At 49.4% G+C, this 27,363-nt stretch overlaps 1 protein-coding gene across 1 annotated transcript in view; it reads left to right on the top strand.

Annotated features, from left to right (window-relative positions):
- The window catches only part of LOC124775374, a 607,101-nt gene that overhangs the window by 481,907 nt on the left and 97,831 nt on the right, over positions 1-27,363 (top strand). Inside the window, exons 137-181 of the mRNA XM_047250212.1 lie at positions 2,838-3,143; positions 3,243-3,560; positions 3,652-3,981; positions 4,094-4,408; positions 4,511-4,843; positions 4,955-5,260; positions 8,685-8,990; positions 9,090-9,407; positions 9,499-9,828; positions 9,941-10,255; positions 10,358-10,690; positions 10,803-11,108; positions 11,545-11,850; positions 11,968-12,288; positions 12,396-12,725; positions 12,851-13,165; positions 13,268-13,600; positions 13,713-14,018; positions 14,455-14,760; positions 14,878-15,198; positions 15,306-15,635; positions 15,761-16,075; positions 16,178-16,510; positions 16,623-16,928; positions 17,365-17,670; positions 17,788-18,108; positions 18,216-18,545; positions 18,671-18,985; positions 19,088-19,420; positions 19,533-19,838; positions 20,275-20,580; positions 20,698-21,018; positions 21,126-21,455; positions 21,581-21,895; positions 21,998-22,330; positions 22,443-22,748; positions 23,185-23,490; positions 23,608-23,928; positions 24,036-24,365; positions 24,491-24,805; positions 24,908-25,240; positions 25,353-25,658; positions 26,095-26,400; positions 26,518-26,838; positions 26,946-27,275. Of these exons, the coding sequence (XP_047106168.1) occupies positions 2,838-3,143; positions 3,243-3,560; positions 3,652-3,981; positions 4,094-4,408; positions 4,511-4,843; positions 4,955-5,260; positions 8,685-8,990; positions 9,090-9,407; positions 9,499-9,828; positions 9,941-10,255; positions 10,358-10,690; positions 10,803-11,108; positions 11,545-11,850; positions 11,968-12,288; positions 12,396-12,725; positions 12,851-13,165; positions 13,268-13,600; positions 13,713-14,018; positions 14,455-14,760; positions 14,878-15,198; positions 15,306-15,635; positions 15,761-16,075; positions 16,178-16,510; positions 16,623-16,928; positions 17,365-17,670; positions 17,788-18,108; positions 18,216-18,545; positions 18,671-18,985; positions 19,088-19,420; positions 19,533-19,838; positions 20,275-20,580; positions 20,698-21,018; positions 21,126-21,455; positions 21,581-21,895; positions 21,998-22,330; positions 22,443-22,748; positions 23,185-23,490; positions 23,608-23,928; positions 24,036-24,365; positions 24,491-24,805; positions 24,908-25,240; positions 25,353-25,658; positions 26,095-26,400; positions 26,518-26,838; positions 26,946-27,275 (14,328 nt within the window). The remainder of the gene's footprint in view (positions 1-2,837; positions 3,144-3,242; positions 3,561-3,651; positions 3,982-4,093; positions 4,409-4,510; positions 4,844-4,954; positions 5,261-8,684; positions 8,991-9,089; positions 9,408-9,498; positions 9,829-9,940; positions 10,256-10,357; positions 10,691-10,802; positions 11,109-11,544; positions 11,851-11,967; positions 12,289-12,395; positions 12,726-12,850; positions 13,166-13,267; positions 13,601-13,712; positions 14,019-14,454; positions 14,761-14,877; positions 15,199-15,305; positions 15,636-15,760; positions 16,076-16,177; positions 16,511-16,622; positions 16,929-17,364; positions 17,671-17,787; positions 18,109-18,215; positions 18,546-18,670; positions 18,986-19,087; positions 19,421-19,532; positions 19,839-20,274; positions 20,581-20,697; positions 21,019-21,125; positions 21,456-21,580; positions 21,896-21,997; positions 22,331-22,442; positions 22,749-23,184; positions 23,491-23,607; positions 23,929-24,035; positions 24,366-24,490; positions 24,806-24,907; positions 25,241-25,352; positions 25,659-26,094; positions 26,401-26,517; positions 26,839-26,945; positions 27,276-27,363) is intronic.

The raw sequence follows: 27,363 nt of genomic DNA, 5'->3' as shown, positions 1-27,363 counted from the left end.
GTATGTACCAGATATATAGTGATCTACTCCGTCAGCATCTGTTGTGGGGGTTGGGAGGAACGGTCTGGACATTCGCGTATGGAAATTCTCTCACAATAAATATAAATGTACCTGTCACGCTCTCATTTCTCTTATTCACTGTTGGTTTGCTCATAAAGAAGACCTTTCCAAACTGTGGGGTTTTCGGCGGCTGTCTTTCATACGGTTGGGAACGTTCAGCGGCTATGCCTCGCCTTGTCATGGTGATCGTTATCATCACCACTGTTGTCTTTGGAATGTTACCTTACTACGCAATATGTTACTTCCAAAGGACTAACGTGTTTTACCTTTATACAAGGAAAATTCTTCCTTCTATGCTTTATTGTGTCTCTAATGCTCAGCAGATGTGTGATCGTCCCTCTCTACGCCAACTGAACTGTGAGTTCCGAGAAACCAGCGTGTATAGCCACGCTCCACTGCTTTTTGCGCACACAGCTTTTTCCTGCACCATTTCAACATCAAAGCGGTGGAGCTGCAGAGCTAAATCAGTAGTCAAGCATCCCAAACGGACAGTGGCTCATAGGTGTATGGTAGCCCCACCGTTTTCTTTGCCTGATTGTATTATTTCAATAAAACGCTCTGTGGTACAAATATGCAGTGGTGGTGAAACATAGGCAACTAACATGGCTTACACAATTCACGGCCTGCCAGATCAAACTTGTCTTTCCTCATGATGTCGGTAGGTGGTTGGACAGGCAAGTTTGTTTTCCCTACATTTGGACGTAATACATTCAGTCAGACGGTCGTTGCACTTTCAGTTGTACAAGAACTATATCTTGTCCGTTTTCATCAGGTCTATGTGTTCCTTTCCAAACCCGATTAAGAATATGTGGGTTTACGTGCAGGAAGTTAAATAGCACCTTAAAGCGTTATGTGCAACTCGCCTGGAATGTATCTGTCCCGGTAAGAGAGAGTCCATTCTTCTCATTTTCTGCGTTCTGTTAGAAAAGATGCGACTGAAGTGTTCATTGTGCAAGTAGCAGCAATTATACAACAGGATTTGTGTGGTCACTCTTTGAAGCGTGGAATTCGTTGTCCATCTATCGAGGCAGCTTTGCATTAATAGAACTGGATTATGGGCCTAAAAGTGTGCAGGTTGTGGCGTTTCGGATTGTTACCAGTCGACAGATGTAGTGAGATTAGAACTTAGCTTTCTGTGTCCACGTAGTTGTCTGCTGTGGAAGCTGCAGAATATGTCGTTCTGACGAAAAAGGGAGTCTGTCATCCTTGACTGTCGCGCACACTGGTACCGTTCTTCTCTTGCCTCTCCTCCTCGCGAATTCTTTGGTTGCTACACACATATCTGCTTCGACAGAAAATTCAAATTGCGGCTAGAAGAACTGCTGTCGACGCTTTCGTGGGAGCCACTGTCTGTATTTCGTAATGGTACGGCGAGCTGTTGCGGATTTGCCTTGATTGATTTCATTCTTGAGCATCTCAGGCAACTGTTCTCTTGATATCAAAGCCGTGACTGAAGTAACACAGTGCTATGCAATACAACAGGCAGCAAATCTTACCGAGAGATGGCCCGTCCGTGATATTTAAGACTGGTCCACATTCTTGTCAGTCTGAGCGTATAAGAGCAGCGAGTTTCCTCTCTCTCCTTTGTCCTAGTTTTTAGTGTTCAACACTTTGCCTATCAAGTCATTGCGGAATGTCAAGTTCCTCTTCAATCCTATCGAATTCTCAAATGACAAGTGACATCCTAGTAGCTCTAGGCATCAGGCATCAACACTTTGCAAAACAAGCTGTACTCTTCAGTTCGCTTGAGAACATATTTCCTGACAATTTTCTCAATGCTCACATGTATTTGTAGTGTGCTAGAGGCTACAGTTACTGCGCTAGCTGAGAGACAACATTCTCGATGCAAGTTCAATCATCTTCTGGCGGCGATTCTTCAACAGCAGATCTATTAAACGAGATTTTCATGTGTATACTGTTCGTATTAAGATCGGTCTTGATACCGTGGTAAATACCAGTACATGGGTTTTCAAGAACATGACCATCCGGTAGAGTGAAGACCGGCCACTGACACTGTTTTGTTAGTGTCCGTGTAGACTGATTAGTTTTAACTTTTCTCCGTGCCTTGTGGTTGCTAAAGGCTAAAAACACTTGGATAGTGTGGGGAATGCATCATTCCAGTTCATGCAAGAGGTCAGCTAAACGAGATAAATAACTATAATTCAGAATTAATTCCTTCACCTCGCCATCTTAATTATTGAAGCGAACACCGATAGTATTTACTGGAACACACAAGAATGCTAATCGACGTAACTAAACTTGGCAGAATCTCAGCAGGTCAAGGTGAGACAATCTGTATTTACTGATGTAGATGTCCCAGTAATACAACACAAAGAGTAACTCTCGGGTTTTGCTGGTTCTATGAGGGAACTGCCCATGTGGCTCTTGATATCTGCTGTCAAACGCATTCCCCAGATTACGTAAGAGATTTTAAACACAAGCGGACCTTAGATTACACCATTGTTCTTAACGCATGACATGCAATGCGTGGTTAGAGATTCTTCGTCAGAGTGTCACAAGAAGTTACTGATTGTCTCGCGCTCTCCGGATGCTGTGCTACACAGCAAGGTACATCCAGCACCGCTTACTTCGTATCGATCCTCTACGCTTACCATATATCTTGACCACGCCAATATCGTTTGTAAGAGTATAGAACAATACGTTGATAACTCGAAAATAGACAATAAATGTAATGTAATACACTACCTTCGCGTTGAGTAGAATAGTAATAGCTTGGACAGACAAAATGGAGTAACCCCTTTTGTCTTTTTACACAGCTCCCGTGGCAACACAGCCATGCAACCCGTCTCCATGCGGTCCCAACAGCCAATGTCGGGAGATTAACGGCCAGGCTGTATGTTCATGTGTGCCGGGCTACCTTGGAAGCCCACCGGCGTGCAGGCCAGAGTGCGTTGTGAGTTCCGATTGCAGCCAGAATGAAGCCTGCAGCAACCAGAAATGTAGAAATCCTTGCCCAGGAACGTGTGGAATTGGGGCTAAGTGTCAGGTGGTGAATCACAACCCTATCTGTAGCTGTCCACCGCGCCACACGGGAGACCCGTTCACCAGATGCCTGCCCATACGTAAGAACCATACTGATGAAACATTTCTTCCTGTCATATCAGAAAACAATGTAAGCTACTACTTTGTTCTTCTCACACATTGGTTTTTCCCTCATGCAGCTGATTCGCCGGTGAGCAAGCCAGTGAACCCTTGCCAGCCGTCACCTTGTGGTCCAAATGCTCAGTGCAAGGTAGCTGGAGACAGCCCCTCTTGCTCGTGCCTGCCAGAATTCAAAGGCTCGCCACCAAACTGTCGGCCTGAGTGCGTCAGCAACAGCGAGTGTGCCAGCCATCTGGCCTGTATGGGGCAGAAGTGCAAAGACCCCTGTCCTGGAGCTTGTGGATCAAATGCTGAGTGCCGAGTGGTCAGCCACACGCCTACGTGTGTCTGTGTGGTCGGATACACTGGAGACCCGTTCTCTCAGTGCTTTGTACAACGTAAGAATGAACTCCTGAGTCATTTCTCTTGTATTTGTGCGATTGTGGATGCAAGTTCGTGCAGAGGATAATTGTGACTTGTGGCTTTCAGCTGTAGCCGTGCCCCAGGAGAGGCCAACGCCCTGCTCTCCGTCGCCGTGTGGTTCGAATGCAGTGTGTAGGGAACAGAATGGCGCTGGATCTTGCACTTGTCTACCAGAGTATGTGGGCAATCCGTACGAAGGCTGTCGGCCAGAGTGCGTGGTGAACACTGACTGTGCTCCCAACAGGGCATGTATTCGTAACAAGTGCCAAGACCCATGCCCCGGCACGTGTGGCCCGAATGCAGACTGCCAGGTGGTCAATCACCTGCCATCGTGCACATGCCGGCCGGGATACACTGGAGACCCGTTCCGATACTGCACAGTGCAGGCTAGCGAACGTAAGGACCAATTTCTCTGCTGAAATACTTTATCTCTGTGGAGTGAGTTATTTGGTAACCATGTGTTCTTTCGGTTGTATTTGTATGGCTGACTGGCCCTTCTATTGCGCAGCTGTGGTAGCTGAACCAGGAGATCCGTGCAGCCCATCGCCATGTGGTCCTAACAGCCAATGTCGCCAAGTGAATGGGCAGGCTGTGTGCTCATGCCTACCGTCGTACATTGGCAGTCCACCAGGCTGTAGACCAGAGTGTGTGGTGAGCTCCGAATGCCCGCAGAACCGAGCCTGTGTGAACCAGAAGTGTGTGGACCCTTGCCCTGGGCCGTGTGGCCTCAATACTCGCTGCCAGGTGATCAACCACAGCCCAATATGCAGTTGCAAACAAGGATATACCGGAGACCCCTTCGCCAGATGCCATCCAATTCCACGTAAGCTTCTGGAGCCTTAGGTTTTTCTAGTGTGTGTGATGCAATATAGCCTTGGTGACAGCGCAGGACTGACCTAGAACGTTGTTTCTTTTCTCTTTTTAGCTCCACCTCAGAGGCCGAGTGCCCCAGTAGTTGTGAATCCTTGCATCCCATCACCATGTGGGCCGTATTCTGAATGTCGTGATACAGGTGGCAATCCTTCATGCTCATGCCTGGCAAATTACATTGGCGCTCCACCAAACTGCCGTCCCGAGTGCTCCATCAACTCGGAGTGCCCCAGCAACAGGGCTTGTATCCGGGAGAAGTGTCGTGACCCATGTCCTGGGTCGTGTGGCATTGGCGCACAGTGCAGTGTGATCAACCACACTCCAGTGTGCACATGCCCTGAGGGGTACACAGGAGATCCATTCACCAACTGCTTCCCAAAACCGACAAGTAAGAAAGCTTAAGCTACGCCAAGTATGATTTCAAATTAATTTCATGTGGAAGTAGAAACTCCAGATTGTGTTCACGTCAAACTCACTTCGTTCTTCAAATTGCTTACAGTTGCAGAACCTGTGGAATCGGACCCGTGCAATCCTTCGCCTTGCGGGCCTAACGCCGAATGCCGAGATGGCAGTTGTACTTGTCTTCCAGAATACCAAGGAGACCCATACACTGGTTGCCGGCCAGAGTGCGTGTTGAGTACTGATTGTGACAGGACGAAAGCTTGCATCAGGAACAAGTGTGCTGACCCCTGCCCAGGAACTTGTGGACAGGGTGCTCGATGCGACGTAGTCAACCATATCCCCATCTGTACCTGTCCAGAAGGCACCTCTGGAAATGCCTTCATTCAGTGCCGGCCTATTCCACGTATGTACCAGATATATAGTGATCTACTCCGTCAGCATCTGTTGTGGGGGTTGGGAGGAACGGTCTGGACATTCGCGTATGGAAATTCTCTCACAATAAATATAAATGTACCTGTCACGCTCTCATTTCTCTTATTCACTGTTGGTTTGCTCATAAAGAAGACCTTTCCAAACTGTGGGGTTTTCGGCGGCTGTCTTTCATATGGTTGGGAACGTTCAGCGGCTATGCCTCGCCTTGTCATGGTGATCGTTATCATCACCACTGTTGTCTTTGGAATGTTACCTCACTACGCAATATGTTACTTCCAAAGGACTAACGTGTTTTACCTTTATACAAGGAAAATTCTTCCTTCTATGCTTTATTGTGTCTCTAATGCTCAGCAGATGGATGATCGTCCCTCTCTTCGCCAACTGAACTGTGAGTTCCGAGAAACCGGCGTGTATAGCCACGCTCCACTGCTTTTTGCGCACACAGCTTTTTCCTGCTCCATTTCAACATCAAAGCGGTGGAGCTGCAGAGCTAAATCAGTAGTCAAGCATCCCAAACGGACAGTGGCTCATAGGTGTATGGTAGCCCCACCGTTTTCTTTGCCTTATTGCATTATTTCAATAAAACGCTCTGTGGTACAAATATGCAGTGGTGGTGAAACATAGGCAACTAACATGGCTTATACAATTCAGGGCCTGCCAGATCAAACTTGTCTTTCCTCATGATGTCGGTAGGTGGTTGGACAGGCAAGTTTGTTTTCCCTACATTTGGACGTAATACATTCAGTCAGACGGTCGTTGCACTTTCAGTTGTACAAGAACTATTCCTTGTCCTGTTCCATCAGGTCTATGTGTTCCTTTCCAACCCCTATTAAAAATGTGTGGGTTTACCTGCATTAAGTTAGATATCACCTTAAGAATGGAAAACACATTATGAGGCTTTTTGACATTGATTTTTTCGAATTTATGTTGGGTGGTTAGAATTGATTTGAAGCTAATCAAGTTTGACATCTTATCATTTATATTTCGAACAGTTTTTGTGAATTTGTTTGAATAATTTCAGCCGAAAATGACTAAGTTAGGCTGTGATGTTCGCTGAAGAGAGTGAGTATAATTCATCAATTGCCTGCAGTGTAGCGATTCCGATTTTCATACGAGATCAAAAAGGTTTTGATTTTATTTTAACAACTTATTTTCTAAGAATATGAAAGACAATTCAGGTGGAAATAATGAAAATTTAAAAAATGCAGACTGTGTAGTTTACTCTTTTATCCACGCCTTGTGGTGCTGATGGCTAAAATCACTTGGATAGTGTTGGGAATGCATCATTCCAGCTCACGCAAGAGGTCTGCTAAACGAGATAAATAACTATAATTTAGAATTAACTCCTTCTCCTCGCTATCTTAATTACTGACGCGAACACCCATAGTATTTGTTGAAATACACAACAATGCTATTCGACGTAACTAAACTTCTTAGAGTCTTAGCACCTCAATGCGAGACGGTGTATATTTACTGATGTAGATGTCCCTGTATTTCAACACAAGTAATAACTCTTGTGTTTTGCTTGTACTATGCAAGAAAGTTCCCATGTGGTGCTTGATATCCTCGGTCATACACGTTTTTCATATTACATAAGATATTTGAAACACAAGCGGACTTTAGATTACATCATTGAGCTTAAGGCCAACACAGTTTGCAAGTTAGCTGCCTTGCATGCTATGCGTGGTTAGAGCTTCCTCGTCGTCAGAGTGTCACAAGAAGTTACTGATTGTCTCCCACACTCCGGATGCTGTGCTACACGGCAAGGTACATCCACCATCGCTTATTTCCTATCGATCCTCTACGTTTAACATACACTGAAGAGCCAAATAACCTGGTACACCAGCGTAATATGGTGTAGGGCCCCCGCGAATATGCACAATTGCCGCAACACGACGTGGCATGGACTGGACTAATGTATGAATCAGGGCTGGTGGAAATAGACACCATGAATTCTGCAGGGCTGTCTATAAATCGGTAGGTGTCTTAGAGGGTGGAGATCTGTTACGAACAGCACGTTGCAATGCATCCCAGCACTCCTGTCTGGGGAGTTTGGTGGCCAGCGGATGTTTTTAATCTCATAAGAGTGTTCCTGGAGCAACTCTGCAGCTAATCTGTACCTGTGGGGTGTCGCATTGTCCTACTGTAACTGTACAAGTTCGTCGGAATGCACAATGGACATGAAATGGTTCATGTGTTCAGACGGTATACTTACGTACATGTCACCTATCAGAGTCGTATCGAGACGTATCAATTATCCCATATCACTCCAATTGCTCACGCTCCACACCATTGCAGAACCTCCAAAATGGTTCAAATGGCTCTAAGCACTATGGGACTTAACATCTGATGTCATCAGTCCACTAGACATAGAACTACTTAAACCTAACTAACCTAAGGACATCACACACATCCATGCCCGAGGCAGGATTCGAACCTGCCACCGTAGCAGCAGCGCGGGTGCGGACTGAAGCGCCTACAACCGCTCGACCGCAACGGCCGGTTGCAGAGCCTTCACCAGCTTGAATAATCTCCTCGTGACATGCAGGGTCCATGGACTCGTAAGGTTATCTCCCTACCCCTACACGACCATCCGGTCAATACAACTTGAAACGAGACTCGTCCGACTAGGCTACATGTTTCCTGTCATCAACAGTCCAATGTCGGTGTTTACGGTCTTAGGCGAGGCGTTGGGAAAGTAGTGTAGTGCAGTCATCCAGGGCACACGGGCGAGCCTTCGGCTTGCAAAGCCCATATCGATGATTTTTCTTTGAAAGGTTCGCATGCTGACACTGATTGATGGCCAACATTGAAATCTCCAGCAATTTGCGGAAGCGTTGCACTTCTGTCACGATGAACGATTCCTTTCAGTCGTCGTTAGTCCCCTTCTTACAGGATCTTTCTCCGGCCGCAGCGAAGTCGAAGATTTCATGTTTTACCGCATTCTTGGTAATCACGATACACACGTGAAATGGTCGTACGGGATAATCCCCACTTCGTTGCTATCTCGGAGATGCTGTGTCCCATTCCTAATAAGCCAACTATACCACGACGTTCAATCTCACTTACATCTAGACAACTTGCCATTGGAGGACCAGTAATCGATCTGACAACTACGCCAAACGTTTATTATCTCATGTAGGTGTTGCCATCCGCAAGGACGTATTCTGCCTGTGTAGATATCTCTGTACTTGAATACGCACCCCTATACTACTTTTATTTCTCTTAAGAGTATACTTTTATTACGCCAACATCGTCCGTAAGAGCATTGAACAATTCGCTGATAACACGAAAATACACAACAAATGTAATGTAGTTCGCTATCTTCGCATTCAGTAGAATAATGATAAACTGGACAGAGTAAATGGAGTAATTTCAATTGTCTTTTTACACAGCTCCCGTGGCAACACAGCCATGCAACCCGTCTCCATGCGGTCCCAACAGCCAATGTCGGGAGATTAACGGCCAGGCTGTATGTTCATGTGTGCCGGGCTACCTTGGAAGCCCACCGGCGTGCAGGCCAGAGTGCGTTGTGAGTTCCGATTGCAGCCAGAATGAAGCCTGCAGCAACCAGAAATGTAGAAATCCTTGCCCAGGAACGTGTGGAATTGGGGCTAAGTGTCAGGTGGTGAATCACAACCCTATCTGTAGCTGTCCACCGCGCCACACGGGAGACCCGTTCACCAGATGCCAGCCCATACGTAAGAACCATACTGATGAAACATTTCTTCCTGTCATATCAGAAAACAATGTAAGCTACTACTTTGTTCTTCTCACACATTGGTTTTTCCCTCATGCAGCTGATTCGCCGGTGAGCAAGCCAGTGAACCCTTGCCAGCCGTCACCTTGTGGTCCAAATGCTCAGTGCAAGGTAGCTGGAGACAGCCCCTCTTGCTCGTGCCTGCCAGAATTCAAAGGCTCGCCACCAAACTGTCGGCCTGAGTGCGTCAGCAACAGCGAGTGTGCCAGCCATCTGGCCTGTATGGGGCAGAAGTGCAAAGACCCCTGTCCTGGAGCTTGTGGATCAAATGCTGAGTGCCGAGTGGTCAGCCACACGCCTACGTGTGTCTGTGTGGTCGGATACACTGGAGACCCGTTCTCTCAGTGCTTTGTACAACGTAAGAATGAACTCCTGAGTCATTTCTCTTGTATTTGTGCGATTGTGGATGCAAGTTCGTGCAGAGGATAATTGTGACTTGTGGCTTTCAGCTGTAGCCGTGCCCCAGGAGAGGCCAACGCCCTGCTCTCCGTCGCCGTGTGGTTCGAATGCAGTGTGTAGGGAACAGAATGGCGCTGGATCTTGCACTTGTCTACCAGAGTATGTGGGCAATCCGTACGAAGGCTGTCGGCCAGAGTGCGTGGTGAACACTGACTGTGCTCCCAACAGGGCATGTATTCGTAACAAGTGCCAAGACCCATGCCCCGGCACGTGTGGCCCGAATGCAGACTGCCAGGTGGTTAATCACCTGCCATCGTGCACATGCCGGCCGGGATACACTGGAGACCCGTTCCGATACTGCACAGTGCAGGCTAGCGAACGTAAGGACCAATTTCTCTGCTGAAATACTTTATCTCTGTGGAGTGAGTTATTTGGTAACCATGTGTTCTTTCGGTTGTATTTGTATGGCTGACTGGCCCTTCTATTGCGCAGCTGTGGTAGCTGAACCAGGAGATCCGTGCAGCCCATCGCCATGTGGTCCTAACAGCCAATGTCGCCAAGTGAATGGGCAGGCTGTGTGCTCATGCCAACCGTCGTACATTGGCAGTCCACCAGGCTGTAGACCAGAGTGTGTGGTGAGCTCCGAATGCCCGCAGAACCGAGCCTGTGTGAACCAGAAGTGTGTGGACCCTTGCCCTGGGCCGTGTGGCCTCAATACTCGCTGCCAGGTGATCAACCACAGCCCAATATGCAGCTGCAAACAAGGATATACCGGAGACCCCTTCGCCAGATGCCATCCAATTCCACGTAAGATTCTGGAGCATTAGGTTTTTCTGGTGTGTGTGTTGCAATATAGCCTTGGTGACAGCGCAGGAATGACCTAGAACGTTGTTTCCTTTCTCATTTTAGCTCCACCTCAGAGGCCGAGTGCCCCAGTGGTTGTGAATCCTTGCATCCCATCGCCGTGTGGGCCATATTCTGAGTGTCGCGATACAGGTGGCAGTCCTTCATGCTCGTGCCTGGCAAACTACATTGGCGCTCCACCAAACTGTCGGCCCGAGTGCTCCATCAACTCGGAGTGCCCCAGCAACAGGGCTTGTATCAGGGAGAAGTGTCGTGACCCATGTCCAGGGTCGTGTGGCATTGGCGCACAGTGCAGTGTGATCAATCACACCCCAGTTTGCACATGCCCTGAGGGATACACTGGAGACCCGTTTAGTAACTGCTTCCCGAAGCCACCAAGTAAGCTATCTGTAATTTATAGAGCCATTGTGCCATGTGATAAATATAGCGGCTTAGCAACAACAGATTGGAACTTACAGTGGTACTGACTGTGTTCTCGGTATTCCTACAGTTTCAGAACCTGTGGAATCAGACCCATGCAATCCATCGCCTTGTGGGCCTAACGCCGAATGCCGAGATGGCAGTTGTACTTGCCTTCCGGAATATCAAGGAGACCCATACACTGGTTGCCGGCCAGAGTGTGTGTTGAGTACTGACTGTGACAGGACGAAAGCTTGCATCAGGAACAAGTGCGCTGACCCCTGCCCAGGGACTTGTGGACAGGATGCTCGGTGCGATGTAGTTAATCACATCCCCATCTGCACCTGTCCGGAAGGCACCTCTGGAAACGCTTTCATCCAGTGCCGACCAGTACCACGTACGTAATCGCCCATCTTCCAATTTAGTGCCTTTGAAGTAGTACTTTCTGGGGTCACCATGGTCTTGACTCTTAACAAATGGTGATTCAGAAGCCCTATCCAACAGTCGAGCGCTTTTCTGTTTTTGTTTTGTGTTTCTAGTAGTGGAGAGGAACCACTTTCTGTTATCTGTTAACAATACCTTGTCGCTCACGTTTAGCATGTAATATGAGATGTGGAATAGGATAAGGGTGAGTCCTTCGTTCTTGACGACGTAAATTTGAGGACTAAGTCAAGTTTGCCAGTGACTCGTCCGAATAGTGTCTGGGTCTATTTCCATAAAATAGTTACTCGAGGAGAGAGAACATCCTCCTACGATTCAAGTTCTTCTGTGTACTGTGTATGTCTTCTAACTAATGCATCTGACTGACAGAGGGCTCTCTTGTTCCTATGCAGCTCCTGCAGTTACACTACCATGTCGGCCATCTCCATGTGGACCAAATAGCCAATGTCGGGAGATTAATGGCCAGGCAGTGTGCTCTTGTGTGCCTGGATACTTGGGAAGTCCTCCGGCGTGCAGACCAGAGTGCGTCGTGAGCTCCGATTGCAGCCAGAACGAAGCATGTAGTAACCAGAAATGTAGGAATCCCTGCCCAGGAACGTGTGGAATTGGAGCGCGTTGTGAGGTGGTCAATCACAACCCAATTTGTAGCTGTCCACCTCGTTACACCGGCGATCCGTTCTCCAGATGTCTGCCCATACGTAAGCACCAGATTGACAAAAGTTTTGCTTTGTACTGATGTCATAGTTGGTACCTTGTAAATTTTATGTCGATGTGCCGCGTTAATGTTCTCACATATTCGTTTTGCCCTCATGTAGCTGAGAACCCTGTGGTCAGCGAGCCAGTGAACCCTTGCCAGCCTTCACCATGTGGTCCAAATGCTCAGTGCAAGGTAGCTGGAGACAGCCCATCATGTTCATGCCTGCCAGAATTCAAGGGCTCGCCTCCAAACTGCCGGCCCGAGTGCATCAGCAACAGCGAGTGTGCCAGCCATCTGGCCTGTATCGGGCAGAAGTGCAAAGACCCCTGTCCAGGAGCTTGTGGGTCGAATGCAGAGTGCCGAGTGGTCAGCCACACGCCTACATGTGTGTGTGCAGTTGGATACACTGGAGACCCATTCTCTCAGTGCTTTGTGCAGCGTAAGAATTGAGTCCTATTTAACTTCTTTTCCATTTGTGTGGTTGTAAATGCACGTTTGTGCAGAGAGTAAATGTAACCGACAGTAAATGTAACATGTGGATTTCAGCTGTGGCCGCGCCGCAGGAAAGACCGACGCCCTGCTCTCCGTCGCCATGTGGTTCGAATGCAGTGTGTAGGGAACAGAATGGCGCCGGATCTTGCACTTGTCTACCAGAGTATGTGGGCAACCCATACGAAGGCTGCCGGCCAGAATGTGTGGTAAACACTGACTGTGCTCCCAACAAGGCATGTATCCGTAACAAGTGCCAAGACCCGTGCCCTGGCACATGTGGCCCGAACGCAGACTGCCAGGTTGTCAATCACCTGCCATCGTGCACTTGCCGGCCAGGATACACTGGAGACCCGTTCCGATACTGCACGGTGCAGGCTAGCGAACGTAAGGAGCCAACTTCTATATTATTCTTTCCTCTGAAATCTTTTCTCTGTCTGGATTGAGTTATTTTGTAAGCAAGTCTTCTTTCGATTGTATTTATATGACTGACGAGCTCTTGTATTGCACAGCTGTGGTAGCTGAACCGGGAGATCCATGCAACCCATCGCCATGTGGTCCAAACAGCCAATGCCGCCAAGTGAATGGGCAGGCTGTGTGCTCGTGCCTACCGTCGTACATTGGCAGTCCACCAGGATGCAGACCGGAGTGTGTGGTTAGCTCTGAATGCCCGCAGAATCGAGCCTGTGTGAACCAGAAGTGTGTGGACCCTTGCCCTGGGCCGTGTGGCCTCAATACTCGCTGCCAGGTGATCAACCACAGCCCAATATGCAGCTGCAAACAAGGATATACCGGAGACCCCTTCGCCAGATGCCATCCAATTCCACGTAAGATTCTGGAGCATTAGGTTTTTCTGGTGTGTGTGTTGCAATATAGCCTTGGTGACAGCGCAGGAATGACCTAGAACGTTGTTTCCTTTCTCATTTTAGCTCCACCTCAGAGGCCGAGTGCCCCAGTGGTTGTGAATCCTTGCATCCCATCGCCGTGTGGGCCATATTCTGAGTGTCGCGATACAGGTGGCAGTCCTTCATGCTCGTGCCTGGCAAACTACATTGGCGCTCCACCAAACTGTCGGCCCGAGTGCTCCATCAACTCGGAGTGCCCCAGCAACAGGGCTTGTATCAGGGAGAAGTGTCGTGACCCATGTCCAGGGTCGTGTGGCATTGGCGCACAGTGCAGTGTGATCAATCACACCCCAGTTTGCACATGCCCTGAGGGATACACTGGAGACCCGTTTAGTAACTGCTTCCCGAAGCCACCAAGTAAGCTATCTGTAATTTATAGAGCCATTGTGCCATGTGATAAATATAGCGGCTTAGCAACAACAGATTGGAACTTACAGTGGTACTGACTGTGTTCTCGGTATTCCTACAGTTTCAGAACCTGTGGAATCAGACCCATGCAATCCATCGCCTTGTGGGCCTAACGCCGAATGCCGAGATGGCAGTTGTACTTGCCTTCCGGAATATCAAGGAGACCCATACACTGGTTGCCGGCCAGAGTGTGTGTTGAGTACTGACTGTGACAGGACGAAAGCTTGCATCAGGAACAAGTGCGCTGACCCCTGCCCAGGGACTTGTGGACAGGATGCTCGGTGCGATGTAGTTAATCACATCCCCATCTGCACCTGTCCGGAAGGCACCTCTGGAAACGCTTTCATCCAGTGCCGACCAGTACCACGTACGTAATCGCCCATCTTCCAATTTAGTGCCTTTGAAGTAGTACTTTCTGGGGTCACCATGGTCTTGACTCTTAACAAATGGTGATTCAGAAGTCCTATCCAACAGTCGAGCGCTTTTCTGTTTTTGTTTTGTGTTTCTAGTAGTGGAGAGGAACCACTTTCCGTTATCTGTTAACAATACCTTGTCGCTCACGTTTAGCATGTAATATGAGATGTGGAATAGGATAAGGGTGAGTCCTTCGTTCTTGACGACGTAAATTTGAGGACTAAGTCAAGTTTGCCAGTGACTCGTCCGAATAGTGTCTGGGTCTATTTCCATAAAATAGTTACTCGAGGAGAGAGAACATCCTCCTACGATTCAAGTTCTTCTGTGTACTGTGTATGTCTTCTAACTAATGCATCTGACTGACAGAGGGCTCTCTTGTTCCTATGCAGCTCCTGCAGTTACACTACCATGTCGGCCATCTCCATGTGGACCAAATAGCCAATGTCGGGAGATTAATGGCCAGGCAGTGTGCTCTTGTGTGCCTGGATACTTGGGAAGTCCTCCGGCGTGCAGACCAGAGTGCGTCGTGAGCTCCGATTGCAGCCAGAACGAAGCATGTAGTAACCAGAAATGTAGGAATCCCTGCCCAGGAACGTGTGGAATTGGAGCGCGTTGTGAGGTGGTCAATCACAACCCAATTTGTAGCTGTCCACCTCGTTACACCGGCGATCCGTTCTCCAGATGTCTGCCCATACGTAAGCACCAGATTGACGAAAGTTTTGCTTTGTACTGATGTCATAGTTGGTACCTTGTAAATTTTATGTCGATGTGCCGCGTTAATGTTCTCACATATTCGTTTTGCCCTCATGTAGCTGAGAACCCTGTGGTCAGCGAGCCAGTGAACCCTTGCCAGCCTTCACCATGTGGTCCAAATGCTCAGTGCAAGGTAGCTGGAGACAGCCCATCATGTTCATGCCTGCCAGAATTCAAGGGCTCGCCTCCAAACTGCCGGCCCGAGTGCATCAGCAACAGCGAGTGTGCCAGCCATCTGGCCTGTATCGGGCAGAAGTGCAAAGACCCCTGTCCAGGAGCTTGTGGGTCGAATGCAGAGTGCCGAGTGGTCAGCCACACGCCTACATGTGTGTGTGCAGTTGGATACACTGGAGACCCATTCTCTCAGTGCTTTGTGCAGCGTAAGAATTGAGTCCTATTTAACTTCTTTTCCATTTGTGTGGTTGTAAATGCACGTTTGTGCAGAGAGTAAATGTAACCGACAGTAAATGTAACATGTGGATTTCAGCTGTGGCCGCGCCGCAGGAAAGACCGACGCCCTGCTCTCCGTCGCCATGTGGTTCGAATGCAGTGTGTAGGGAACAGAATGGCGCCGGATCTTGCACTTGTCTACCAGAGTATGTGGGCAACCCATACGAAGGCTGCCGGCCAGAATGTGTGGTAAACACTGACTGTGCTCCCAACAAGGCATGTATCCGTAACAAGTGCCAAGACCCGTGCCCTGGCACATGTGGCCCGAACGCAGACTGCCAGGTTGTCAATCACCTGCCATCGTGCACTTGCCGGCCAGGATACACTGGAGACCCGTTCCGATACTGCACGGTGCAGGCTAGCGAACGTAAGGAGCCAACTTCTATATTATTCTTTCCTCTGAAATCTTTTCTCTGTCTGGATTGAGTTATTTTGTAAGCAAGTCTTCTTTCGATTGTATTTATATGACTGACGAGCTCTTGTATTGCACAGCTGTGGTAGCTGAACCGGGAGATCCATGCAACCCATCGCCATGTGGTCCAAACAGCCAATGCCGCCAAGTGAATGGGCAGGCTGTGTGCTCGTGCCTACCGTCGTACATTGGCAGTCCACCAGGATGCAGACCGGAGTGTGTGGTTAGCTCTGAATGCCCGCAGAATCGAGCCTGTGTGAACCAGAAGTGTGTGGACCCTTGCCCTGGGCCGTGTGGCCTCAATACTCGCTGCCAGGTGATCAACCACAGCCCAATATGCAGCTGCAAACAAGGATATACCGGAGACCCCTTCGCCAGATGCCATCCAATTCCACGTAAGATTCTGGAGCATTAGGTTTTTCTGGTGTGTGTGTTGCAATATAGCCTTGGTGACAGCGCAGGAATGACCTAGAACGTTGTTTCCTTTCTCATTTTAGCTCCACCTCAGAGGCCGAGTGCCCCAGTGGTTGTGAATCCTTGCATCCCATCGCCGTGTGGGCCATATTCTGAGTGTCGCGATACAGGTGGCAGTCCTTCATGCTCGTGCCTGGCAAACTACATTGGCACTCCACCAAACTGTCGGCCCGAGTGCTCCATCAACTCGGAGTGCCCCAGCAACAGGGCTTGTATCAGGGAGAAGTGTCGTGACCCATGTCCAGGGTCGTGTGGCATTGGCGCACAGTGCAGTGTGATCAATCACACCCCAGTTTGCACATGCCCTGAGGGATACACTGGAGACCCGTTTAGTAACTGCTTCCCGAAGCCACCAAGTAAGCTATCTGTAATTTATAGAGCCATTGTGCCATGTGATAAATATAGCGGCTTAGCAACAACAGATTGGAACTTACAGTGGTACTGACTGTGTTCTCGGTATTCCTACAGTTTCAGAACCTGTGGAATCAGACCCATGCAATCCATCGCCTTGTGGGCCTAACGCCGAATGCCGAGATGGCAGTTGTACTTGCCTTCCGGAATATCAAGGAGACCCATACACTGGTTGCCGGCCAGAGTGTGTGTTGAGTACTGACTGTGACAGGACGAAAGCTTGCATCAGGAACAAGTGCGCTGACCCCTGCCCAGGGACTTGTGGACAGGATGCTCGGTGCGATGTAGTTAATCACATCCCCATCTGCACCTGTCCGGAAGGCACCTCTGGAAACGCTTTCATCCAGTGCCGACCAGTACCACGTACGTAATCGCCCATCTTCCAATTTAGTGCCTTTGAAGTAGTACTTTCTGGGGTCACCATGGTCTTGACTCTTAACAAATGGTGATTCAGAAGTCCTATCCAACAGTCGAGCGCTTTTCTGTTTTTGTTTTGTGTTTCTAGTAGTGGAGAGGAACCACTTTCTGTTATCTGTTAACAATACCTTGTCACTCACGTTTAGCATGTAATATGAGATGTGGAATAGGATAAGGGTGAGTCCTTCGTTCTTGACGACATAAATTTGAGGACTAAGTCAAGTTTGCCAGTGACTCGTCCGAATAGTGTCTGGGTCTATTTCCATAAAATAGTTACTCGAGGAGAGAGAACATCCTCCTACGATTCAAGTTCTTCTGTGTACTGTGTATGTCTTCTAACTAATGCATCTGACTGACAGAGGGCTCTCTTGTTCCTATGCAGCTCCTGCAGTTACACTACCATGTCGGCCATCTCCATGTGGACCAAATAGCCAATGTCGGGAGATTAATGGCCAGGCAGTGTGCTCTTGTGTGCCTGGATACTTGGGAAGTCCTCCGGCGTGCAGACCAGAGTGCGTCGTGAGCTCCGATTGCAGCCAGAACGAAGCATGTAGTAACCAGAAATGTAGGAATCCCTGCCCAGGAACGTGTGGAATTGGAGCGCGTTGTGAGGTGGTCAATCACAACCCAATTTGTAGCTGTCCACCTCGTTACACCGGCGATCCGTTCTCCAGATGTCTGCCCATACGTAAGCACCAGATTGACGAAAGTTTTGCTTTGTACTGATGTCATAGTTGGTACCTTGTAAATTTTATGTCGATGTGCCGCGTTAATGTTCTCACATATTCGTTTTGCCCTCATGTAGCTGAGAACCCTGTGGTCAGCGAGCCAGTGAACCCTTGCCAGCCTTCACCATGTGGTCCAAATGCTCAGTGCAAGGTAGCTGGAGACAGCCCATCATGTTCATGCCTGCCAGAATTCAAGGGCTCGCCTCCAAACTGCCGGCCCGAGTGCATCAGCAACAGCGAGTGTGCCAGCCATCTGGCCTGTATCGGGCAGAAGTGCAAAGACCCCTGTCCAGGAGCTTGTGGGTCGAATGCAGAGTGCCGAGTGGTCAGCCACACGCCTACATGTGTGTGTGCAGTTGGATACACTGGAGACCCATTCTCTCAGTGCTTTGTGCAGCGTAAGAATTGAGTCCTATTTAACTTCTTTTCCATTTGTGTGGTTGTAAATGCACGTTTGTGCAGAGAGTAAATGTAACCGACAGTAAATGTAACATGTGGATTTCAGCTGTGGCCGCGCCGCAGGAAAGACCGACGCCCTGCTCTCCGTCGCCATGTGGTTCGAATGCAGTGTGTAGGGAACAGAATGGCGCCGGATCTTGCACTTGTCTACCAGAGTATGTGGGCAACCCATACGAAGGCTGCCGGCCAGAATGTGTGGTAAACACTGACTGTGCTCCCAACAAGGCATGTATCCGTAACAAGTGCCAAGACCCGTGCCCTGGCACATGTGGCCCGAACGCAGACTGCCAGGTTGTCAATCACCTGCCATCGTGCACTTGCCGGCCAGGATACACTGGAGACCCGTTCCGATACTGCACGGTGCAGGCTAGCGAACGTAAGGAGCCAACTTCTATATTATTCTTTCCTCTGAAATCTTTTCTCTGTCTGGATTGAGTTATTTTGTAAGCAAGTCTTCTTTCGATTGTATTTATATGACTGACGAGCTCTTGTATTGCACAGCTGTGGTAGCTGAACCGGGAGATCCATGCAACCCATCGCCATGTGGTCCAAACAGCCAATGCCGCCAAGTGAATGGGCAGGCTGTGTGCTCGTGCCTACCGTCGTACATTGGCAGTCCACCAGGATGCAGACCGGAGTGTGTGGTTAGCTCTGAATGCCCGCAGAATCGAGCCTGTGTGAACCAGAAGTGTGTGGACCCTTGCCCTGGGCCGTGTGGCCTCAATACTCGCTGCCAGGTGATCAACCACAGCCCAATATGCAGCTGCAAACAAGGATATACCGGAGACCCCTTCGCCAGATGCCATCCAATTCCACGTAAGATTCTGGAGCATTAGGTTTTTCTGGTGTGTGTGTTGCAATATAGCCTTGGTGACAGCGCAGGAATGACCTAGAACGTTGTTTCCTTTCTCATTTTAGCTCCACCTCAGAGGCCGAGTGCCCCAGTGGTTGTGAATCCTTGCATCCCATCGCCGTGTGGGCCATATTCTGAGTGTCGCGATACAGGTGGCAGTCCTTCATGCTCGTGCCTGGCAAACTACATTGGCGCTCCACCAAACTGTCGGCCCGAGTGCTCCATCAACTCGGAGTGCCCCAGCAACAGGGCTTGTATCAGGGAGAAGTGTCGTGACCCATGTCCAGGGTCGTGTGGCATTGGCGCACAGTGCAGTGTGATCAATCACACCCCAGTTTGCACATGCCCTGAGGGATACACTGGAGACCCGTTTAGTAACTGCTTCCCGAAGCCACCAAGTAAGCTATCTGTAATTTATAGAGCCATTGTGCCATGTGATAAATATAGCGGCTTAGCAACAACAGATTGGAACTTACAGTGGTACTGACTGTGTTCTCGGTATTCCTACAGTTTCAGAACCTGTGGAATCAGACCCATGCAATCCATCGCCTTGTGGGCCTAACGCCGAATGCCGAGATGGCAGTTGTACTTGCCTTCCGGAATATCAAGGAGACCCATACACTGGTTGCCGGCCAGAGTGTGTGTTGAGTACTGACTGTGACAGGACGAAAGCTTGCATCAGGAACAAGTGCGCTGACCCCTGCCCAGGGACTTGTGGACAGGATGCTCGGTGCGATGTAGTTAATCACATCCCCATCTGCACCTGTCCGGAAGGCACCTCTGGAAACGCTTTCATCCAGTGCCGACCAGTACCACGTACGTAATCGCCCATCTTCCAATTTAGTGCCTTTGAAGTAGTACTTTCTGGGGTCACCATGGTCTTGACTCTTAACAAATGGTGATTCAGAAGTCCTATCCAACAGTCGAGCGCTTTTCTGTTTTTGTTTTGTGTTTCTAGTAGTGGAGAGGAACCACTTTCTGTTATCTGTTAACAATACCTTGTCACTCACGTTTAGCATGTAATATGAGATGTGGAATAGGATAAGGGTGAGTCCTTCGTTCTTGACGACATAAATTTGAGGACTAAGTCAAGTTTGCCAGTGACTCGTCCGAATAGTGTCTGGGTCTATTTCCATAAAATAGTTACTCGAGGAGAGAGAACATCCTCCTACGATTCAAGTTCTTCTGTGTACTGTGTATGTCTTCTAACTAATGCATCTGACTGACAGAGGGCTCTCTTGTTCCTATGCAGCTCCTGCAGTTACACTACCATGTCGGCCATCTCCATGTGGACCAAATAGCCAATGTCGGGAGATTAATGGCCAGGCAGTGTGCTCTTGTGTGCCTGGATACTTGGGAAGTCCTCCGGCGTGCAGACCAGAGTGCGTCGTGAGCTCCGATTGCAGCCAGAACGAAGCATGTAGTAACCAGAAATGTAGGAATCCCTGCCCAGGAACGTGTGGAATTGGAGCGCGTTGTGAGGTGGTCAATCACAACCCAATTTGTAGCTGTCCACCTCGTTACACCGGCGATCCGTTCTCCAGATGTCTGCCCATACGTAAGCACCAGATTGACGAAAGTTTTGCTTTGTACTGATGTCATAGTTGGTACCTTGTAAATTTTATGTCGATGTGCCGCGTTAATGTTCTCACATATTCGTTTTGCCCTCATGTAGCTGAGAACCCTGTGGTCAGCGAGCCAGTGAACCCTTGCCAGCCTTCACCATGTGGTCCAAATGCTCAGTGCAAGGTAGCTGGAGACAGCCCATCATGTTCATGCCTGCCAGAATTCAAGGGCTCGCCTCCAAACTGCCGGCCCGAGTGCATCAGCAACAGCGAGTGTGCCAGCCATCTGGCCTGTATCGGGCAGAAGTGCAAAGACCCCTGTCCAGGAGCTTGTGGGTCGAATGCAGAGTGCCGAGTGGTCAGCCACACGCCTACATGTGTGTGTGCAGTTGGATACACTGGAGACCCATTCTCTCAGTGCTTTGTGCAGCGTAAGAATTGAGTCCTATTTAACTTCTTTTCCATTTGTGTGGTTGTAAATGCACGTTTGTGCAGAGAGTAAATGTAACCGACAGTAAATGTAACATGTGGATTTCAGCTGTGGCCGCGCCGCAGGAAAGACCGACGCCCTGCTCTCCGTCGCCATGTGGTTCGAATGCAGTGTGTAGGGAACAGAATGGCGCCGGATCTTGCACTTGTCTACCAGAGTATGTGGGCAACCCATACGAAGGCTGCCGGCCAGAATGTGTGGTAAACACTGACTGTGCTCCCAACAAGGCATGTATCCGTAACAAGTGCCAAGACCCGTGCCCTGGCACATGTGGCCCGAACGCAGACTGCCAGGTTGTCAATCACCTGCCATCGTGCACTTGCCGGCCAGGATACACTGGAGACCCGTTCCGATACTGCACGGTGCAGGCTAGCGAACGTAAGGAGCCAACTTCTATATTATTCTTTCCTCTGAAATCTTTTCTCTGTCTGGATTGAGTTATTTTGTAAGCAAGTCTTCTTTCGATTGTATTTATATGACTGACGAGCTCTTGTATTGCACAGCTGTGGTAGCTGAACCGGGAGATCCATGCAACCCATCGCCATGTGGTCCAAACAGCCAATGCCGCCAAGTGAATGGGCAGGCTGTGTGCTCGTGCCTACCGTCGTACATTGGCAGTCCACCAGGATGCAGACCGGAGTGTGTGGTTAGCTCTGAATGCCCGCAGAATCGAGCCTGTGTGAACCAGAAGTGTGTGGACCCTTGCCCTGGGCCGTGTGGCCTCAATACTCGCTGCCAGGTGATCAACCACAGCCCAATATGCAGCTGCAAACAAGGATATACCGGAGACCCCTTCGCCAGATGCCATCCAATTCCACGTAAGATTCTGGAGCATTAGGTTTTTCTGGTGTGTGTGTTGCAATATAGCCTTGGTGACAGCGCAGGAATGACCTAGAACGTTGTTTCCTTTCTCATTTTAGCTCCACCTCAGAGGCCGAGTGCCCCAGTGGTTGTGAATCCTTGCATCCCATCGCCGTGTGGGCCATATTCTGAGTGTCGCGATACAGGTGGCAGTCCTTCATGCTCGTGCCTGGCAAACTACATTGGCGCTCCACCAAACTGTCGGCCCGAGTGCTCCATCAACTCGGAGTGCCCCAGCAACAGGGCTTGTATCAGGGAGAAGTGTCGTGACCCATGTCCAGGGTCGTGTGGCATTGGCGCACAGTGCAGTGTGATCAATCACACCCCAGTTTGCACATGCCCTGAGGGATACACTGGAGACCCGTTTAGTAACTGCTTCCCGAAGCCACCAAGTAAGCTATCTGTAATTTATAGAGCCATTGTGCCATGTGATAAATATAGCGGCTTAGCAACAACAGATTGGAACTTACAGTGGTACTGACTGTGTTCTCGGTATTCCTACAGTTTCAGAACCTGTGGAATCAGACCCATGCAATCCATCGCCTTGTGGGCCTAACGCCGAATGCCGAGATGGCAGTTGTACTTGCCTTCCGGAATATCAAGGAGACCCATACACTGGTTGCCGGCCAGAGTGTGTGTTGAGTACTGACTGTGACAGGACGAAAGCTTGCATCAGGAACAAGTGCGCTGACCCCTGCCCAGGGACTTGTGGACAGGATGCTCGGTGCGATGTAGTTAATCACATCCCCATCTGCACCTGTCCGGAAGGCACCTCTGGAAACGCTTTCATCCAGTGCCGACCAGTACCACGTACGTAATCGCCCATCTTCCAATTTAGTGCCTTTGAAGTAGTACTTTCTGGGGTCACCATGGTCTTGACTCTTAACAAATGGTGATTCAGAAGTCCTATCCAACAGTCGAGCGCTTTTCTGTTTTTGTTTTGTGTTTCTAGTAGTGGAGAGGAACCACTTTCTGTTATCTGTTAACAATACCTTGTCACTCACGTTTAGCATGTAATATGAGATGTGGAATAGGATAAGGGTGAGTCCTTCGTTCTTGACGACATAAATTTGAGGACTAAGTCAAGTTTGCCAGTGACTCGTCCGAATAGTGTCTGGGTCTATTTCCATAAAATAGTTACTCGAGGAGAGAGAACATCCTCCTACGATTCAAGTTCTTCTGTGTACTGTGTATGTCTTCTAACTAATGCATCTGACTGACAGAGGGCTCTCTTGTTCCTATGCAGCTCCTGCAGTTACACTACCATGTCGGCCATCTCCATGTGGACCAAATAGCCAATGTCGGGAGATTAATGGCCAGGCAGTGTGCTCTTGTGTGCCTGGATACTTGGGAAGTCCTCCGGCGTGCAGACCAGAGTGCGTCGTGAGCTCCGATTGCAGCCAGAACGAAGCATGTAGTAACCAGAAATGTAGGAATCCCTGCCCAGGAACGTGTGGAATTGGAGCGCGTTGTGAGGTGGTCAATCACAACCCAATTTGTAGCTGTCCACCTCGTTACACCGGCGATCCGTTCTCCAGATGTCTGCCCATACGTAAGCACCAGATTGACGAAAGTTTTGCTTTGTACTGATGTCATAGTTGGTACCTTGTAAATTTTATGTCGATGTGCCGCGTTAATGTTCTCACATATTCGTTTTGCCCTCATGTAGCTGAGAACCCTGTGGTCAGCGAGCCAGTGAACCCTTGCCAGCCTTCACCATGTGGTCCAAATGCTCAGTGCAAGGTAGCTGGAGACAGCCCATCATGTTCATGCCTGCCAGAATTCAAGGGCTCGCCTCCAAACTGCCGGCCCGAGTGCATCAGCAACAGCGAGTGTGCCAGCCATCTGGCCTGTATCGGGCAGAAGTGCAAAGACCCCTGTCCAGGAGCTTGTGGGTCGAATGCAGAGTGCCGAGTGGTCAGCCACACGCCTACATGTGTGTGTGCAGTTGGATACACTGGAGACCCATTCTCTCAGTGCTTTGTGCAGCGTAAGAATTGAGTCCTATTTAACTTCTTTTCCATTTGTGTGGTTGTAAATGCACGTTTGTGCAGAGAGTAAATGTAACCGACAGTAAATGTAACATGTGGATTTCAGCTGTGGCCGCGCCGCAGGAAAGACCGACGCCCTGCTCTCCGTCGCCATGTGGTTCGAATGCAGTGTGTAGGGAACAGAATGGCGCCGGATCTTGCACTTGTCTACCAGAGTATGTGGGCAACCCATACGAAGGCTGCCGGCCAGAATGTGTGGTAAACACTGACTGTGCTCCCAACAAGGCATGTATCCGTAACAAGTGCCAAGACCCGTGCCCTGGCACATGTGGCCCGAACGCAGACTGCCAGGTTGTCAATCACCTGCCATCGTGCACTTGCCGGCCAGGATACACTGGAGACCCGTTCCGATACTGCACGGTGCAGGCTAGCGAACGTAAGGAGCCAACTTCTATATTATTCTTTCCTCTGAAATCTTTTCTCTGTCTGGATTGAGTTATTTTGTAAGCAAGTCTTCTTTCGATTGTATTTATATGACTGACGAGCTCTTGTATTGCACAGCTGTGGTAGCTGAACCGGGAGATCCATGCAACCCATCGCCATGTGGTCCAAACAGCCAATGCCGCCAAGTGAATGGGCAGGCTGTGTGCTCGTGCCTACCGTCGTACATTGGCAGTCCACCAGGATGCAGACCGGAGTGTGTGGTTAGCTCTGAATGCCCGCAGAATCGAGCCTGTGTGAACCAGAAGTGTGTGGACCCTTGCCCTGGGCCGTGTGGCCTCAATACTCGCTGCCAGGTGATCAACCACAGCCCAATATGCAGCTGCAAACAAGGATATACCGGAGACCCCTTCGCCAGATGCCATCCAATTCCACGTAAGATTCTGGAGCATTAGGTTTTTCTGGTGTGTGTGTTGCAATATAGCCTTGGTGACAGCGCAGGAATGACCTAGAACGTTGTTTCCTTTCTCATTTTAGCTCCACCTCAGAGGCCGAGTGCCCCAGTGGTTGTGAATCCTTGCATCCCATCGCCGTGTGGGCCATATTCTGAGTGTCGCGATACAGGTGGCAGTCCTTCATGCTCGTGCCTGGCAAACTACATTGGCGCTCCACCAAACTGTCGGCCCGAGTGCTCCATCAACTCGGAGTGCCCCAGCAACAGGGCTTGTATCAGGGAGAAGTGTCGTGACCCATGTCCAGGGTCGTGTGGCATTGGCGCACAGTGCAGTGTGATCAATCACACCCCAGTTTGCACATGCCCTGAGGGATACACTGGAGACCCGTTTAGTAACTGCTTCCCGAAGCCACCAAGTAAGCTATCTGTAATTTATAGAGCCATTGTGCCATGTGATAAATATAGCGGCTTAGCAACAACATATTGGAACTTACAGTGGTACTGACTGTGTTCTCGGTATTCCTACAGTTTCAGAACCTGTGGAATCAGACCCATGCAATCCATCGCCTTGTGGGCCTAACGCCGAATGCCGAGATGGCAGTTGTACTTGCCTTCCGGAATATCAAGGAGACCCATACACTGGTTGCCGGCCAGAGTGTGTGTTGAGTACTGACTGTGACAGGACGAAAGCTTGCATCAGGAACAAGTGCGCTGACCCCTGCCCAGGGACTTGTGGACAGGATGCTCGGTGCGATGTAGTTAATCACATCCCCATCTGCACCTGTCCGGAAGGCACCTCTGGAAACGCTTTCATCCAGTGCCGACCAGTACCACGTACGTAATCGCCCATCTTCCAATTTAGTGCCTTTGAAGTAGTACTTTCTGGGGTCACCATGGTCTTGACTCTTAACAAATGGTGATTCAGAAGTCCTATCCAACAGTCGAGCGCTTTTCTGTTTTTGTTTTGTGTTTCTAGTAGTGGAGAGGAACCACTTTCTGTTATCTGTTAACAATACCTTGTCACTCACGTTTAGCATGTAATATGAGATGTGGAATAGGATAAGGGTGAGTCCTTCGTTCTTGACGACATAAATTTGAGGACTAAGTCAAGTTTGCCAGTAACTCGTCCGAATAGTGTCTGGGTCTATTTCCATAAAATAGTTACTCGAGGAGAGAGAACATCCTCCTACGATTCAAGTTCTTCTGTGTACTGTGTATGTCTTCTAACTAATGCATCTGACTGACAGAGGGCTCTCTTGTTCCTATGCAGCTCCTGCAGTTACACTACCATGTCGGCCATCTCCATGTGGACCAAATAGCCAATGTCGGGAGATTAATGGCCAGGCAGTGTGCTCTTGTGTGCCTGGATACTTGGGAAGTCCTCCGGCGTGCAGACCAGAGTGCGTCGTGAGCTCCGATTGCAGCCAGAACGAAGCATGTAGTAACCAGAAATGTAGGAATCCCTGCCCAGGAACGTGTGGAATTGGAGCACGTTGTGAGGTGGTCAATCACAACCCAATTTGTAGCTGTCCACCTCGTTACACCGGCGATCCGTTCTCCAGATGTCTGCCCATACGTAAGCACCAGATTGACGAAAGTTTTGCTTTGTACTGATGTCATAGTTGGTACCTTGTAAATTTTATGTCGATGTGCCGCGTTAATGTTCTCAAATATTCGTTTTGCCCTCATGTAGCTGAGAACCCTGTGGTCAGCGAGCCAGTGAACCCTTGCCAGCCTTCACCATGTGGTCCAAATGCTCAGTGCAAGGTAGCTGGAGACAGCCCATCATGTTCATGCCTGCCAGAATTCAAGGGCTCGCCTCCAAACTGCCGGCCCGAGTGCATCAGCAACAGCGAGTGTGCCAGCCATCTGGCCTGTATCGGGCAGAAGTGCAAAGACCCCTGTCCAGGAGCTTGTGGGTCGAATGCAGAGTGCCGAGTGGTCAGCCACACGCCTACATGTGTGTGTGCAGTTGGATACACTGGAGACCCATTCTCTCAGTGCTTTGTGCAGCGTAAGAATTGAGTCCTATTTAACTTCTTTTCCATTTGTGTAGTTGTAAATGCACGTTTGTGCAGAGAGTAAATGTAACCGACAGTAAATGTAACATGTGGATTTCAGCTGTGGCCGCGCCGCAGGAAAGACCGACGCCCTGCTCTCCGTCGCCATGTGGTTCGAATGCAGTGTGTAGGGAACAGAATGGCGCCGGATCTTGCACTTGTCTACCAGAGTATGTGGGCAACCCATACGAAGGCTGCCGGCCAGAATGTGTGGTAAACACTGACTGTGCTCCCAACAAGGCATGTATCCGTAACAAGTGCCAAGACCCGTGCCCTGGCACATGTGGCCCGAACGCAGACTGCCAGGTTGTCAATCACCTGCCATCGTGCACTTGCCGGCCAGGATACACTGGAGACCCGTTCCGATACTGCACGGTGCAGGCTAGCGAACGTAAGGAGCCAACTTCTATATTATTCTTTCCTCTGAAATCTTTTCTCTGTCTGGATTGAGTTATTTTGTAAGCAAGTCTTCTTTCGAT

The sequence above is a fragment of the Schistocerca piceifrons genome, chromosome 1 (genome assembly GCF_021461385.2).
Source record: "Schistocerca piceifrons isolate TAMUIC-IGC-003096 chromosome 1, iqSchPice1.1, whole genome shotgun sequence".
Classification (NCBI taxonomy): Eukaryota; Metazoa; Arthropoda; class Insecta; order Orthoptera; family Acrididae; genus Schistocerca; species Schistocerca piceifrons.
The sequence above is the reverse complement of the archived record's forward strand: the minus strand, read 5'-3'. Positions and strand labels throughout refer to the sequence as shown.